The sequence below is a fragment of the Lipotes vexillifer genome, unplaced genomic scaffold (genome assembly GCF_000442215.2).
Source record: "Lipotes vexillifer unplaced genomic scaffold, Lipotes_vexillifer_v1.1 scaffold1288, whole genome shotgun sequence".
Classification (NCBI taxonomy): domain Eukaryota; kingdom Metazoa; phylum Chordata; class Mammalia; order Artiodactyla; family Lipotidae; genus Lipotes; species Lipotes vexillifer.
In genome coordinates, this window is record NW_006776097.1 from 971,981 (window position 1) to 985,287 (window position 13,307).

Below are 13,307 nucleotides of genomic sequence, written 5' to 3' on the forward strand. Positions count from 1 at the left end.
AGTGTTGCTCCGCAACATCTCGGGGCGGGAGGGCAGCCACCGACTGAAACTTGGAGTGGCTCAGAACCCGTTATGGGCTACATTTTCTTTCAGAAATGAAGTGGTTGCGCCCGGAACGTTCACCCTCGGGCCACTCCGGGCCAGACGCAGTCCGGTGCAAGTGGGGAGATGGGGAGATGTAGTGGGCGTGGGAAGCACCGGGTCCACTCACAGAACCCGGCTGAGGGGCGGGGCCGGCTACGAAGGGAAGCCCCGCCCCGAATAGCCCCGCCCCCGGGCTCTAGAGTTTCGGCTCTGGCTTCCCACCCAGCACTGAATCCCGGGACCCCGGGAGAGCCGGAGGTGTACGGTTGCGTTTCGTCTGCCCGCACCGGGGTATCACTTGCCCGCTACAGAAAGCCCGAAGCTGTCTGGCAGCCGGGATACCCTCTCCTACTGGCACCCGCAGACGCCCCTGCAGCCGCGGCCGAAGCCGGGGCACCCTCGCCCTGAGAGCGCCGAAGCCCTGCGCGGCGGCGCGCATTCCACCTCCGCGCCTTGTTCGCGGAGCAGGACCAGGGAGAGAGAACCGCCGGTCGAGTTCTGGGCACTGCGCCCGGCGCGAGGTGCGGGATGGAGAGCAAGGCGCTGCTGGCCTTTGCTCTGTGGCTCTGCGCGGAGACCCGGGCTGCCTCTGTGGGTAAGGACCCCGCTCCCTAGAAGGAAAGCGGAGAGGTCGGGTACGGGCGGAGAGATAGGGATGCGGAGAGGACCTGGAGGCCGGACCTAACTCGGAGTCATAGAGCTGGAGAGGTGAAAGTGACTTCACACTGTGTTCTCTCATTTACCAAAGAGGAAACAAGCTCAGTGACTGGCCCAAGATTACAAAGCGAGTTGGTGGTCTCCTGAGCCCAGTTCCATTTCCGCGACTCTGACGTCCGACGGGGCCTGGGCTGGAGCGTGTCCTGCAGAGCCGATACACCCGTGCTCTTAGGAGGCGGGAGTGGGAAAGCGCCTGTGGCTGGCAGGCAGGAGGTGCCCCCGCAGGCGGGAACAGGCGGTGAAACGTTGTCCGGCTGCGCGCACCATCCTAGCCAGGACGCGGGGAAGGAAGCCCTTAGGGGGCCGCGAGCCGGCTCGGCAGACGGCACCGTGCCTGTAGCTCTGCCTCTGTAGGAGTCGAACCGGGAACCCGGTCTACTGTTCCCTTTTGGTTCGAACTCACATACACACCCAATGTATAAGGTGGGGTCTAGGGGAGGGGGAAACTTTTTCTTCTTCCTGGTGCAGGACGCCGCTCTCCTCGCAGAGAGAAAGGGGAATTGGGCTTGGACCTGGGGCTGTGACAGCTTCCCGAAGTGTCTCCAAGTAATAGTCACCTTCTTATGTAAAACAGTTTAACATCTTTCAACGCGCTTTGGTCTTTCGGGTAAGCACAGGTCAGAAGTTCACGTTCTGCAAACTTACTCTGAAGGTTTTGGTACCTAGATTGGGCGCCACTCGCCACTCTCCTTGTCGTCTAAAATCTCACTCTCCGTCAAGATTAGGAACACGCGTGCCCTTGGTGCAATACATTCTCTCTCTCCCCCATCCCTATTTCCTTCTCTGTTTATCTCTCTCTTTCTCATCTCTCTCTAATCTCTTTCCTGTAGCCAGTTTGCTGATTTACAGATTTCCACTCTTCGGAGGGTGAGAAAGGGGAGAGGGTGGAAAAGGAAGAAAAGGTAAAATGATTCAGGTGAAAATTCCGTATAAATTAAAGAATCATATGTCTTTTTTTTTTTTTTTTTAAAGACACCCACACACATATACAGTAACAAGATCATCTGTCTATAGTTACTGAATTTTCTGAATAACGACTTGGTTCATCCAGGCCAGCTCCACCAGGAACACTCATTTGTCCCTGACAGGACCTCTCTCTTCCCCTTTATGGTGAGAGAGTGAAGGTCTGGAACTTGTGGTTTGTTCTGTATCCCACAAAGAAGTGAGTTGCTTTTAAGCCTGGGGTGTTTCATAGCACAGCAGTAGTCACCGTAATCGGGTTGCCCTGAATATAACGATGAGGTTGCCCTTTTGGAGTGTGTGACTTGCTTAATTGGATTGGGCTATAATTGATGCCATCAAATTCTAGAGACAGAGGCACTGTTGTTTTTCCTTCCTGTCTTTGAGCTGGAAGGGTAATAGTGCACAAATGAATTAATTTTGGCTATGGAATTTGAACATAGAAGAGCTTTTTATTGAGTAGCAGCGTATGTACTTCTTAGAGTTATTTCTTTAGAACTTTCTGAAGAGCAGAACTCAAACTTGTCAGTGAAAATGAATGAAGCTTATTGGAGCAAAAAGAAATTGACTGTTGGTCTACATATATGAATTTGAAGTTATCATTATTGATAGCCTTGTTGAATAGTTTTTTGTTGGAGACATGTCTCTAGAATAGTATGGTGTTGTTTTGGCTCCCCATGAATGGAGAACCTTTTTTTTTTTTTTTTTAACATTGGAAAGTGTGTCTAGAGTGTGAGATAATCTGTGGCAGTGATTTACAGGAGAGGTTCAAGAATCTTTTATTTTTGTGGTGGGGTGAGCTTGGCTTAATTAGAGCTTAGTCTTTACTACCATTTTTTTCTCACGTGAATGTGCCCAAATAATGGGTTCTTTCTCATTTGGGTCATCATAGGAATTGTATTAAGTTACTGTTTTTGACATGTTTCTCAACCTAGTGTTTCCCAGTCAAGTTTGATATCTGTGCTCATCCAAATGAATTATTTTCATTTTCCTTCTGTGACACAGAATGGGGCTCCATTATTGGAAGACTTTTCTTTTGCTTTTAAACACTTTGCTTTATTGTTTGCCTACTTTGGGAGCAGTTATTTCCTTCATATTGAAAAGTGCTCTGCTGTTTAACTGAGCATGACCACCCAGACCAATAGCCATCCAACAGTGGCCCATAGACCATGTATGACCGCGCCACCTACAAATGCAGATTTGTAGGCCTAGGCATATTCTGACACATGCTAAAGTTTAAGAACCACTGCCCCAAACCCATGGCAGTTCCAACGCCAATTAGTTTCTGAGATTTATTGATATAAAGTAATTTCCAGTTTAAAAAATTTTTTTAATATTGATTAACAAATCTACAGCAACCTATTTTACACATCTGAGTGAGTGTATGAGAACACGAGTGATCAGCTGTTCATTCTGCCTGCAGCTGTTCACGCTGGGGTCCACAGATTCAATGCTCTGCATATTTACACTGGATATTTGCTCATACTCTATTTATTCATACTCTTTCATATTTGCTAATACTCTTTTATTTGCCCAACAATGTCAACCCCAGTTTAGGCCTAGAGAGTCATTTGTTATTAGTGGATGTGAGTTAAGGATCATATGAAGCTTGGGTGCTTACCCAGCATCAGTCACTTTTTAAGGTGGTGTTTTGAAGATCTAGATATGAGTTAAGACCCTGACATGGTGGACAGTTTTTCATTCTCTGATGCTTTATCAATACCTGGTAGTTCTTTGCATTTAGTTGGCAGAGAACTCAGTCTTCTTGCTGTAGAGTGACCCATGGCAAGGAATCTGTCCCATGGTATATTTAGGTAGACACTTTTCCTGTGTTCCAAGCTTGGTGTCAGGGCAAGCTCAGCGCTTTGATCAGTAAGTTGGGATTCCCCAGTGGTAATTCATTAGCATTACCCTTTTTTTTAACTTATTTTTTCTTTAATTTTATTATTTATTTATTTATTTACGACTGAGCTGGGTCTTCGTAGCTGTGTGCAAGCTTTCTCTAGTTGCGGCGAGCAGGAGCTACTCTTCATTGTGGTGCACAGGCTTCTCACTGCCATGGCTTCTCTTGTTGCAGAGCATGGGCTCTAGGTGCACGGGCTTCAGTAGCTGAAGCACGTGGGCTCAGTAGTGGTGGCTCGCGGGCTCTAGAGTGGGGACTAAGTAGTTGCAGTGCACGGGCTTAGTTGCTCCGTGGCATGTGGGATCTTCCCAGACCAGGGATCAAACTCATGTCCCCTGCACTAGCAGGCAGATTCTTAACCACTGAACTACCACGGAAGTCCTGCATTACCCTTTTTAAGTTCTGTTTTCTGAGGGAGAGTATATGCATGTTATGTGACATGGGAACATGTTTCTTTCCTCAATTCCTCTCATCTAGTTTTAACGTACAGTCTTTCAACCTTGGCAGTTCAGTTACCAGAGGAAGTGCACTAGAAAATTGATAAAGGAAAATGAGACAATGTCGTGGACATTCCCACCCCCCTCAAAGTACATGGATGAACTATATAGAAATCTCTCTAAGTAGTATTCATTAATCAGCAATTTAGTCGAATGTGTGCATCCTATGTTTTATAAGAAATGTCAGTGGGTCCTTTCCCAGGGGAGTGAGATCATCAGATGAAGGTTCATTTGGTTTCAATGTCCCATATCCTTTTGTAAGACCTTGAAGTTGGCAATGCAGGAAAACAGGAACTCCACCCTCGCTCAATGAATTGCAGAACTGTTGTGTTGGTTTATGACCATCTGCCCATTCTTCCTGTTATGACACAGCTTGTGAACTTTTACTGGGAATGGTGAAAAGTAAATTCACAAGTTTTACACAATGAATTGCTGAAGAGGCCTTTTAAAGTATAGGGTGTGCATTGTTTATGGAAGGTGTTTCCTATTGGGTCTGAGTGGCAATTATATTCATTTATTTAATTTGTTTCTAGGTTTGTCTAGTGTTTCTCTTGATCCACCCAGGCTCAGCATAAAAAAAGACATACTTACAATTATGGCTAACACAACGCTTCAAATTACTTGCAGGTAAGGATACATTTGAGATTCAGATTTCCTGTGTCAAATATCATTGTTTATTAAAGAAAAAATAACTTCCATACAGCAGAATTATAATAGAGTCGTCATAATTGTGTATAAGTAGTGAGGTTTCTAAGAGCTAATGTAATAATGAAAACATGAGGAAGGTCTTCTCTGGAAAATTCTGTACAATTTTGCTGGCATTTTTTTTCCTACTACCCTCTGCCAACACACACAGACACACACACAGACACACACAGACACACAGACACACAGACACACACACACACACACACACACACACACCCTAATAACCAGTATAGCACCTAGCATATATTGTGTAATGCACTTTCAATAAATATTGAATGAATAAATGAAATCTTTAGAGTTAAAGAAGTTTGGGGACATATTTGTTATACTCAGAATGGCTCTTAGACATCTGCTTAGCACTTTTCAAGAACTTTATTTTATGGTAAAATTCTGACTGTAGTAGCAATTTTATATTCAGTCATGAATATTGCTGAGTGCATGTCAAGCTCTGGCTTGAGGTTCTGGCATGTCTCTTTGACCAGCTAGCAAGAGGTCATGCTCTTGATTTTTGCTAACTGGGGAAATAGGCCTCTTTGACAAGATGAGGCTTCTAAATTTTGCTTTCCAGCCCCTACCTCAGGGAGAAAAGTAGAAGACTTTAGGGTTTCATGTAGTGATTATGCATGACAGAGCCAGAGGCTTCTTGGGACCGGTGTGGTTTTGGCAGAGATGGTGGGTAGAGGTGATCTTGCCCCCTGAGAACAGTGCTGATGGTCCACAAAGAACCTTGGGGAGCTTGTTGCCATTGTTTCTGCTTGATGAATGCCAAGTGTTCAGCACAGTGACACAGATCTGTTTTAGCTTGCCGAGTGTAAAGGACACCCTAGTTGCCTTATCAAGGGTAGGGCACCAATACCCAACCCTTGGGAAAAAACATAGTCACAGGTGCTGTTTGCCTAGCTTTGCTGCTTCAAGATGCATTTCTCAGCAGATTTTCCTCTTACCCACCTTTAACAACAAAGGTTATTTAAAATTCCCCAAGATTCTATATATACTCCTCTTAGGTCCCCAGAAAAACAATGGAGTGTGTTAAAAGTAACTTCATTACTGTAGCTGCAACTTCATGGAAATTTCAAGTTCTTTAAAGAAGGGTCAGTGATGTTACATTCTTCTCAATGTTGACTGTCTTCCTTGGGGCTTTGTAGAGAAATGCTGCAATGAAAGTAATCTGTGCTTTAGTGCCATCCTTGCAAGGTCCTACGAGGCCCTTAGACAGTTGCATCCCCTTCCTTCCTAACCTCACCTCTTACTCTCCTGACTGCCCACTCTTCTCTAGCTACGCTGGCTTCCTCGCCATTCCCCGAATACTCCAGATAGGCACCCACCCCAGGGCCTTGACATTGGCTGTTCTCTCTGCCTGAAACTCTGTTCCTCCTGATATCTATACGGCCCACATCACTCCCTCTAGAACTCTTCACTTGTTTCTTTGCATCTTCTAGACTTTCTTCATAGTATTTATCACCACCTTTTATACAACATATTTTACTTACTTTTTAAAAGTTTCAGCTCTATTGAAGTTTACTTACTTTTTTACTGCCTGTCTCCTCCAACTAGACTGAAGTTCCATGAAAGCATTGATTTTTATCTGATTTGTTCACTGCTGTATTCCCAGTCTTCAACAACGCTTGACACATAGCACATGCTTAATAAATATTTGTTGGTTGAATGAAGTAAGTAATAGAAAACTCAGGAATCCTTATAAGTGATTTCTGAAGCTGAGACTCTCGCTTTTTGTCATTTGTCCGTGTAATCTGTCATTATTGGTAGAAGGCTATGAATCTGTCTGTTGAGGAGTTTGTATAAGTTTGAGAACTAAACCTTCTATTTTCTTAGAAACAGCCTCATAGGCATTTCACTTAAATACTTGCTTGGAATGAATTTTTCAGGGGTCAGAGGGACTTGGACTGGCTCTGGCCCAACAATCAGAGCAGCTCTGAGAAAAGAGTGGAGGTGACGGACTGCAGTGACAGTGCCTTATGTAAGATGCTCACCATTCCAAAAGTGATCGGAAATGATACTGGAGCCTACAAGTGCTTCTACCGGGACACTGACATGGCCTCCGTCGTCTATGTGTATGTTCAAGGTAAGTGGTTAAATGGAATTCACTTCCCAAGTTAATTTACCAGTTACAAAACACAATAGGTGCAAAGAAGAATCCGGACAACAAAGGCTCGCTCTAAAGGCTCTCTGCCAACAGGAATCTACAAAATTCTTCTCTCCCAAGCCCTCCTCTGAGTACAAGACTCAGTGATTTGTTCTGCAGCTTGGGCCTTGCTACATCTCTATTGCCCAATTAGTTTGGTTCTGATCTTTGTTTCTAAGGGAAATCTGTGTTCACAGTTGGCAATGGAGATTTGTAAGAAGTCTTCTGATGTTTGCGAAAAAAAACCCTGAAATCCTCGAAAAGGAAGATTCAGGGGAGAATTATGGAGAGGTTTCTGTGGAGAGATAGGTTATCTACAGCAGATTTGGAGATTTCCCCAAGAATGCACAGGGAATCAGGCAAGGGCTCTGGAGCTTTTCTTGTTCATAGGAACCTTTTCCCACTTACACTTTATAAAAAACAATTTCCATACACTTGTGCAAATAAAGTCACTGTCTCAAAAGGCCTTTTGAGGACAGTGTTTCTTTCCTTTGCTTGTGTGGTCTGAGATCTTGGATGACACGCTGCATCTTTCTATAGTTTGCAATTTGGGATTTACACTGTGGAGGCCAGCTTAACATCCATGTAGGGTAAACTCCATGTCACATGTATTTAGCATTTATAATCTGAATTATTCTTTCCTTCGTGTTTCAGAAATCTTATGCTAACTTAAGAAAACCTGACTTAACTAATGAGATATGAATCATATAACTTGGGTGGGTATAAGTCTATAGTATAGTATTTTGTTTAGATATACTAAATATTTTTCTTTTCGGTAAAGATGAGCTTTTTAGACATTTTATTTATACATTTACATACCTCTGTACGTCCCAGAGAATTTGAAGCGGGTGAAGATGGCTTAGACTTTTATCCAGAAGCATCATTTACAGAACAGGGATTTCATCAGCTTTGGGAGACACACTTGCACATCTCCATTTGCGTTTCAATAGCGCAATATGGTCAGTGCAAGGGAAGAACGGGGACCACATCAGAATAACGTATGTCACTCCTGGATTGCACAATATTTGAGAATTACTTTTGCCCAGAGTGAGCACAGTCCAAGGTAGAATTTTGTGCTCTCCTCCCCCCCTCTGCAGAAGTTGAAAGAGACAAGGCTCAGATCTTCGAGAATTTCTGGCTCCTTTTGATCTGGCAGTCTTGGGAGATCAGGCTTTCTCGGAAGATTGCAAGGATTTCCTGCTTTCAGGCTGTCTGGAAACACTACAAGATGAACCTCTCCCATAATATCTCGTCATTTCCTTCTCCCCAAGTCAGGAAACCTGGAGACATGTGAAAATTCATTTCATGAGTTACAGTAAATATTTTATTTTGAGAGGATGGGTGGTTGTTTGGGTTTCTTTTGTTTATTTCCTCTTTCGGGGATACTGAAATAGAATTGATTTACTAAATAGCTTTAGTCTTACGTCCAGGGGTTAATTTAGCTTCCAAAGACTTGCTCTGTAAGCAAGCTATGTAATATTTCATAGCATGCAGGTGAAAGGTAGGTAATATTAAGAAGTAGCAATCCCCAGCACTGCTTATTTGTACACTGCCTGTCTTTGAGTATACCATCAAATTCTGCTTCCTGTCTAAGCCTGGCGTTCTAGGAGGTGAGTTGTCCAAGATTTTGGTCATGAAGTTTAACAGTGGAAAAGAAAACATTGAAGTATTCCCTATGGACGGTCCTTTAATATCCCCTCTGGTCCCCACCTTACTTCCTTAGTCTTCTGACCCCATTCCCTCCAGCAATGGATGGAGGCGGGAAGTGGGTCTTGGTCTCGTAAGATAATGGCTATGGCATGTGGTGGCTGGATTGGCTGCCTTTCTGTGCTTTCCATCTGGGAGGGAAATCAAAGTTCTGCTGTTGCAGGGAATTAGCTGCTTTTCTCCCCTTTGGTTTAATTAACTCTTTCTTTACTTGAACCAGCCATCCTGAAGAGCTCTGAAAATGCTTGGTCAGGTGTGTTGGGGAGAGTGGCATGAACCATTATCTCTCTGAGATTTCAGGCATGGCTTCACACCCATCAACTTTATCTCTGGGAAAAGGAGTCGTTTCCCAGCAGCGTGTTAACATCATACGAACAATGTTTGAACGGCATTAAAATCTCTTTTGTTTTTTTCTCAGTCTTTGCCATGGTGGCTTTTCAGGCTTTTGTCATTGAAGATATTAATGATTGCTGAATCTTAAACTGAATGCAATTAAACAGTAAACATAAACAATTTAACTATTCAACATTATTATATAAAGAATCTTATATCTAGTCTTCACAGTCTTAAAATACTCACGTGAAACTTTGTCTTGAATTATTATTGAATTAAAAATCGTTAGCCATTTCTTTACTTTAAAGAATCTTTGGGAGCCATTAACCTATTTTCATGACAGTTACACTATTTGCCTTAAGAGAGAGAACATGAAGTTTTTAACATCAAAAAACTCAGTAGGTAAACTGTAGAGGTTTAACTTTAAATTTACTTTAAAATTTATGTACATGAAAGATGTATAGTGCATATGAAAATGTATATGAAAATGAAGACGTATGCTCCCTCACTTTGAAAAATCTGTAATGATCAATCTGCTTGAATGTGGAACCTATAAAGCACACTCTACTTGTTGATCATCAGTGCAAAAGGAGCCAGTCTCATTCTGGGAGTTTTCTTCCAGATTTTTCACACGTACACACCCCCGCCTCCTGTAGCGTAACCTTGGAGCCAGATATTTACCAGCAGACCTACCTCTGGATTCCTTTGCCTAGTGTGAAATGTCTTTCCCAATAGTTTACTTCTCTGGTTAGAGTTTATGAACCTGAAAGATGACCCACTTTTCTAGTAAATGCCATTAACTAATGGAATTACATTTTCTTCTAGATTACAGATCTCCGTTTATTGCTTCTGTCAGCGACCAACATGGAGTTGTGTACATCACTGAGAACAAAAACAAAACTGTGGTGATTCCGTGTCTGGGGACCATCTCAAACCTCAATGTGTCACTTTGTGCAGTAAGTTACATCTTCTTTCTTCATCTCTTACCCTTTCATAATATTAAGCTAGTATTAAGATGGGTAGTTTGTTTATAACATTATATATATTATAAATATATATATATATATATATAACATGCATTATATAACATTAAGTCAACAATGAGTTTTAAAGGAAACTTTAGGAAGGGTCAAAATGACAATAAATAAAACCAATTTGTATTCTTAAAATAAGGTGAATTCTTTAGTGTTCATGGTTTTTACTTTTGGATAGCACTTGATTAAATATTTGATATTTCTTTTTCTACCCAGAGGTATCCAGAAAAGAGGTTTGTTCCTGATGGTAACAGAATTTTCTGGGACAGCAAGAAAGGCTTCACTATTCCCAGCTACATGATCAGCTACGCTGGCATGGTCTTCTGTGAAGCAAAAATTAATGATGAAAGTTACCAGTCTATTATGTACATAGTTGTGGTTGTAGGTAAGAGGACAATTCCTTTCTGTATCATTAATGTCAGACAATAAAGATTAGCTTCTTATATTAAGATTCTGGAGGACAAGAGATATTGAGAAATATATTATTTCAGGATTTGTTGTTAAGCAATTCATTACATCCGCTCTTCTCTACCCAGTAAACCGATGTGCAACTGAGGTTTTTCTCCTTCCTTACCAAGACCAAGGATGAATAAGAGTTCTGTTATGGGAGCATATTTTTTGGAAAATTCAATGTTCAGAGCATTGCTTGGCATCAAATCTTTTAATTATACCTATTTTATGGAAAGTTTGGTAACTTACTAAAGCTGGCCGCATTGACTATTGACTTCTCAGATTTTACTGCTTTTCTATCCACTGGGCTACAACATCTTTGAGATCCCTTTAGGGCTGCTTTGTGGATCTCTGTAGACCATTTTCCTGGGAGTTAACCAAGGTTTGGGGAGGCCCTCAGGGAGAAATGATGTGACACATTTTGAAGTTGCATCGTGTCTGAAAAAAATGTGTGCCAAGTTATAGATTTTGGTTTCCCTCTCACTTTCTGTTTTTCCAATTTACTTGCTCCAGGGTACAAGATTTATGATGTGGTTCTGAGCCCCCCTCACGGAGTTGAGCTGTCTGTTGGAGAGAAGCTTGTCTTAAATTGTACGGCAAGAACGGAACTAAATGTGGGGATTGACTTCAACTGGGAATACCCTTCTTTGAAGGTAACACTAACAATTCAAAGCCAAGCCTCCAAATACTTTGATAACAAGCTCCAAAGAAGTTTGCTTGAGAGAGATAGGGTCCTCTTTGGCCAGATAAAATGTAAGGGCCTTAACTTACACTAACATACACACACACACATTTTAAGAGAACTGTAGGCCATACAGCACTCATGGAAAAAAAAAGATGCAAAACCAAGAACTCTGTCCAGGCTGTGAAGATTAGTTTTCTTTAGGGGATTATGTCTTTCTAGGTTGCATTATTTCTCTGTTCTGCAAAGTCCTTGATCTATTTTCCCTTTAAGGGAATTTCATTTCAAGAGGTGGCATGAGACACACTTCTCCTTAAACAGTGGTCATATTTCCTTGTGTTTCTGCAGTTTCTATTATCTCATTCCCATTATGTGAGGTCTGAAAATGCCTGATTCGGTTGATTCTATTTATTTCTCCTGAAACCAAATGTATTTGTCATCAGCATGATGATAAAAGTTCAGAAGTATCTATTCTTAGCATTAAATAATGTTCACCAAAGGCCAAGACTTTTGTGGGTATCTAGAAGCTACCAGGGAATGTTATTCTGGACTTTGGAAGTTCACTAAACTCTTTTTCAGCATCAGCATAAGAAACTCGTAAACCGGGACCTAAAAACCCAGTCTGGGAGTGAGATGAAGAAGTTTTTGAGCACCTTGACTATAGATAGTGTAACCCGGAGTGACCAAGGGCGGTACACCTGTGCCGCTTCCAGTGGGCTCATGACCAAGAAGAACAGCACATTCATCAGGGTCCATGGTAAGCTAAGATTTCCTTTGGAATTATGCTCTGCCTTGAAAAGTGAGATGATTTAGGGCTTCCCTGGTGGCGCAGGGGTTGAGAGTCCGCCTGCCGATGCAGGGGACACGGGTTCGTGCCCCGGTCCGGGAAGATCCCACGTGCCGTGGAGCGGCTGGGCCCGTGGGCCGTGGCCGCTGAGCCTGCGCGTCCGGAGCCTGTGCTCCGCAACGGGAGAGGCCACAGCAGTGAGAGGCCCGCGTACCGCAAAAAAAAAAATGAGATGATTTAAATAAATTTAGGTCAGCTAGTGATTCCTATTTTGCTCATTCAGAAGATGTTTTTGAGCTCTTGCTAGGAAGGCCACTTGACCTCAAGGTCAAGAGCGTAGCTTGGGTTCAAATCCCAACTTTAAAGATGAGACGAGCTGATGTAGTAAGGGCTCACTACATATTACTTGTTGTTGCTATTATTATTATCACTATAATAAGCAGAGGGTTATTATCTAAGATCATTTTTAAATTTTCATTTGATCGCAAGGCTGAGAGGCTTCCCGAGTAAGCATGGGCCTTGCAATTGGGGAAACCTGTATTTAGTTACTTTCTGTGGGGCTTTGAGAAAGTAACTTAATTTCCCATTCATTCTCTCTCACTCACATAAATGTCTCAGTTTAGATGATAATTTGTATGGCATCCAACTTACAGGCCTTCATAAGGGTTTGGATTTTATAATATGGGGATGCATAGAAGGGTTTTGAGCAGAGAGAGACATACTCTGGCTTATGTTTTTATAGGATCCCTATGTGGGTTATCTTAATGTGAAACACTTTAGGGAAGTAAGGGCAGAAGTAGAGAGACTAGTTAGAAGGCTAATTGCAGTCATCCAGGTGAGAGATGGTGGGTGGCTTAGACAAGGGTGGTAGAAGTGGAGGTGGTCAGAAGTAACCTGATTCTGGATGTATTTTTGAAGATGGAGCCAATAGGGTTTGCCTATCGATTCCCTGGCTGTGGGATGTAAGAGAAAAAGAATGGAAGATGACCTTTGCGTTTTTAGCGTGAGCAACTGAGTGAACGGTAGTTTTCTCAACCGAGATAGGGAAGATAGGAAGAGGAATAGGACACAGGGTTGGGTGGCTTCATTTGGAGATGCCCACTAAATATCCAAGTGGAGACTTTAATATATTAACCTAGAACCCAGGGAAGTCAGGGGCAGGAGATATAGATTTAGGAGGAATGTGTAACTGACAAGAGGAAGGTGTTGGTAAAGACAAGGGGTCCAAGGACTGAGTCCTGGGGCACATGGGAGGTATGTATAGGGTGTCATGGGAGCAGAGGAGACGTAGGGAAAGCTTCA

At 42.7% G+C, this 13,307-nt stretch overlaps 1 protein-coding gene across 1 annotated transcript in view; it reads left to right on the forward strand.

Moving 5' to 3' along the window:
- Window positions 1-334: 334 nt before the first annotated feature.
- Window positions 335-13,307, forward strand: part of KDR (kinase insert domain receptor) — a 44,706-nt gene continuing 31,733 nt past the window's right edge. Inside the window, exons 1-7 of the mRNA XM_007450267.1 lie at window positions 335-679; window positions 4,695-4,788; window positions 6,756-6,952; window positions 9,878-10,008; window positions 10,303-10,471; window positions 11,050-11,189; window positions 11,798-11,975. Of these exons, the coding sequence (XP_007450329.1) occupies window positions 613-679; window positions 4,695-4,788; window positions 6,756-6,952; window positions 9,878-10,008; window positions 10,303-10,471; window positions 11,050-11,189; window positions 11,798-11,975 (976 nt within the window). The 5' untranslated portion in view covers window positions 335-612. The remainder of the gene's footprint in view (window positions 680-4,694; window positions 4,789-6,755; window positions 6,953-9,877; window positions 10,009-10,302; window positions 10,472-11,049; window positions 11,190-11,797; window positions 11,976-13,307) is intronic.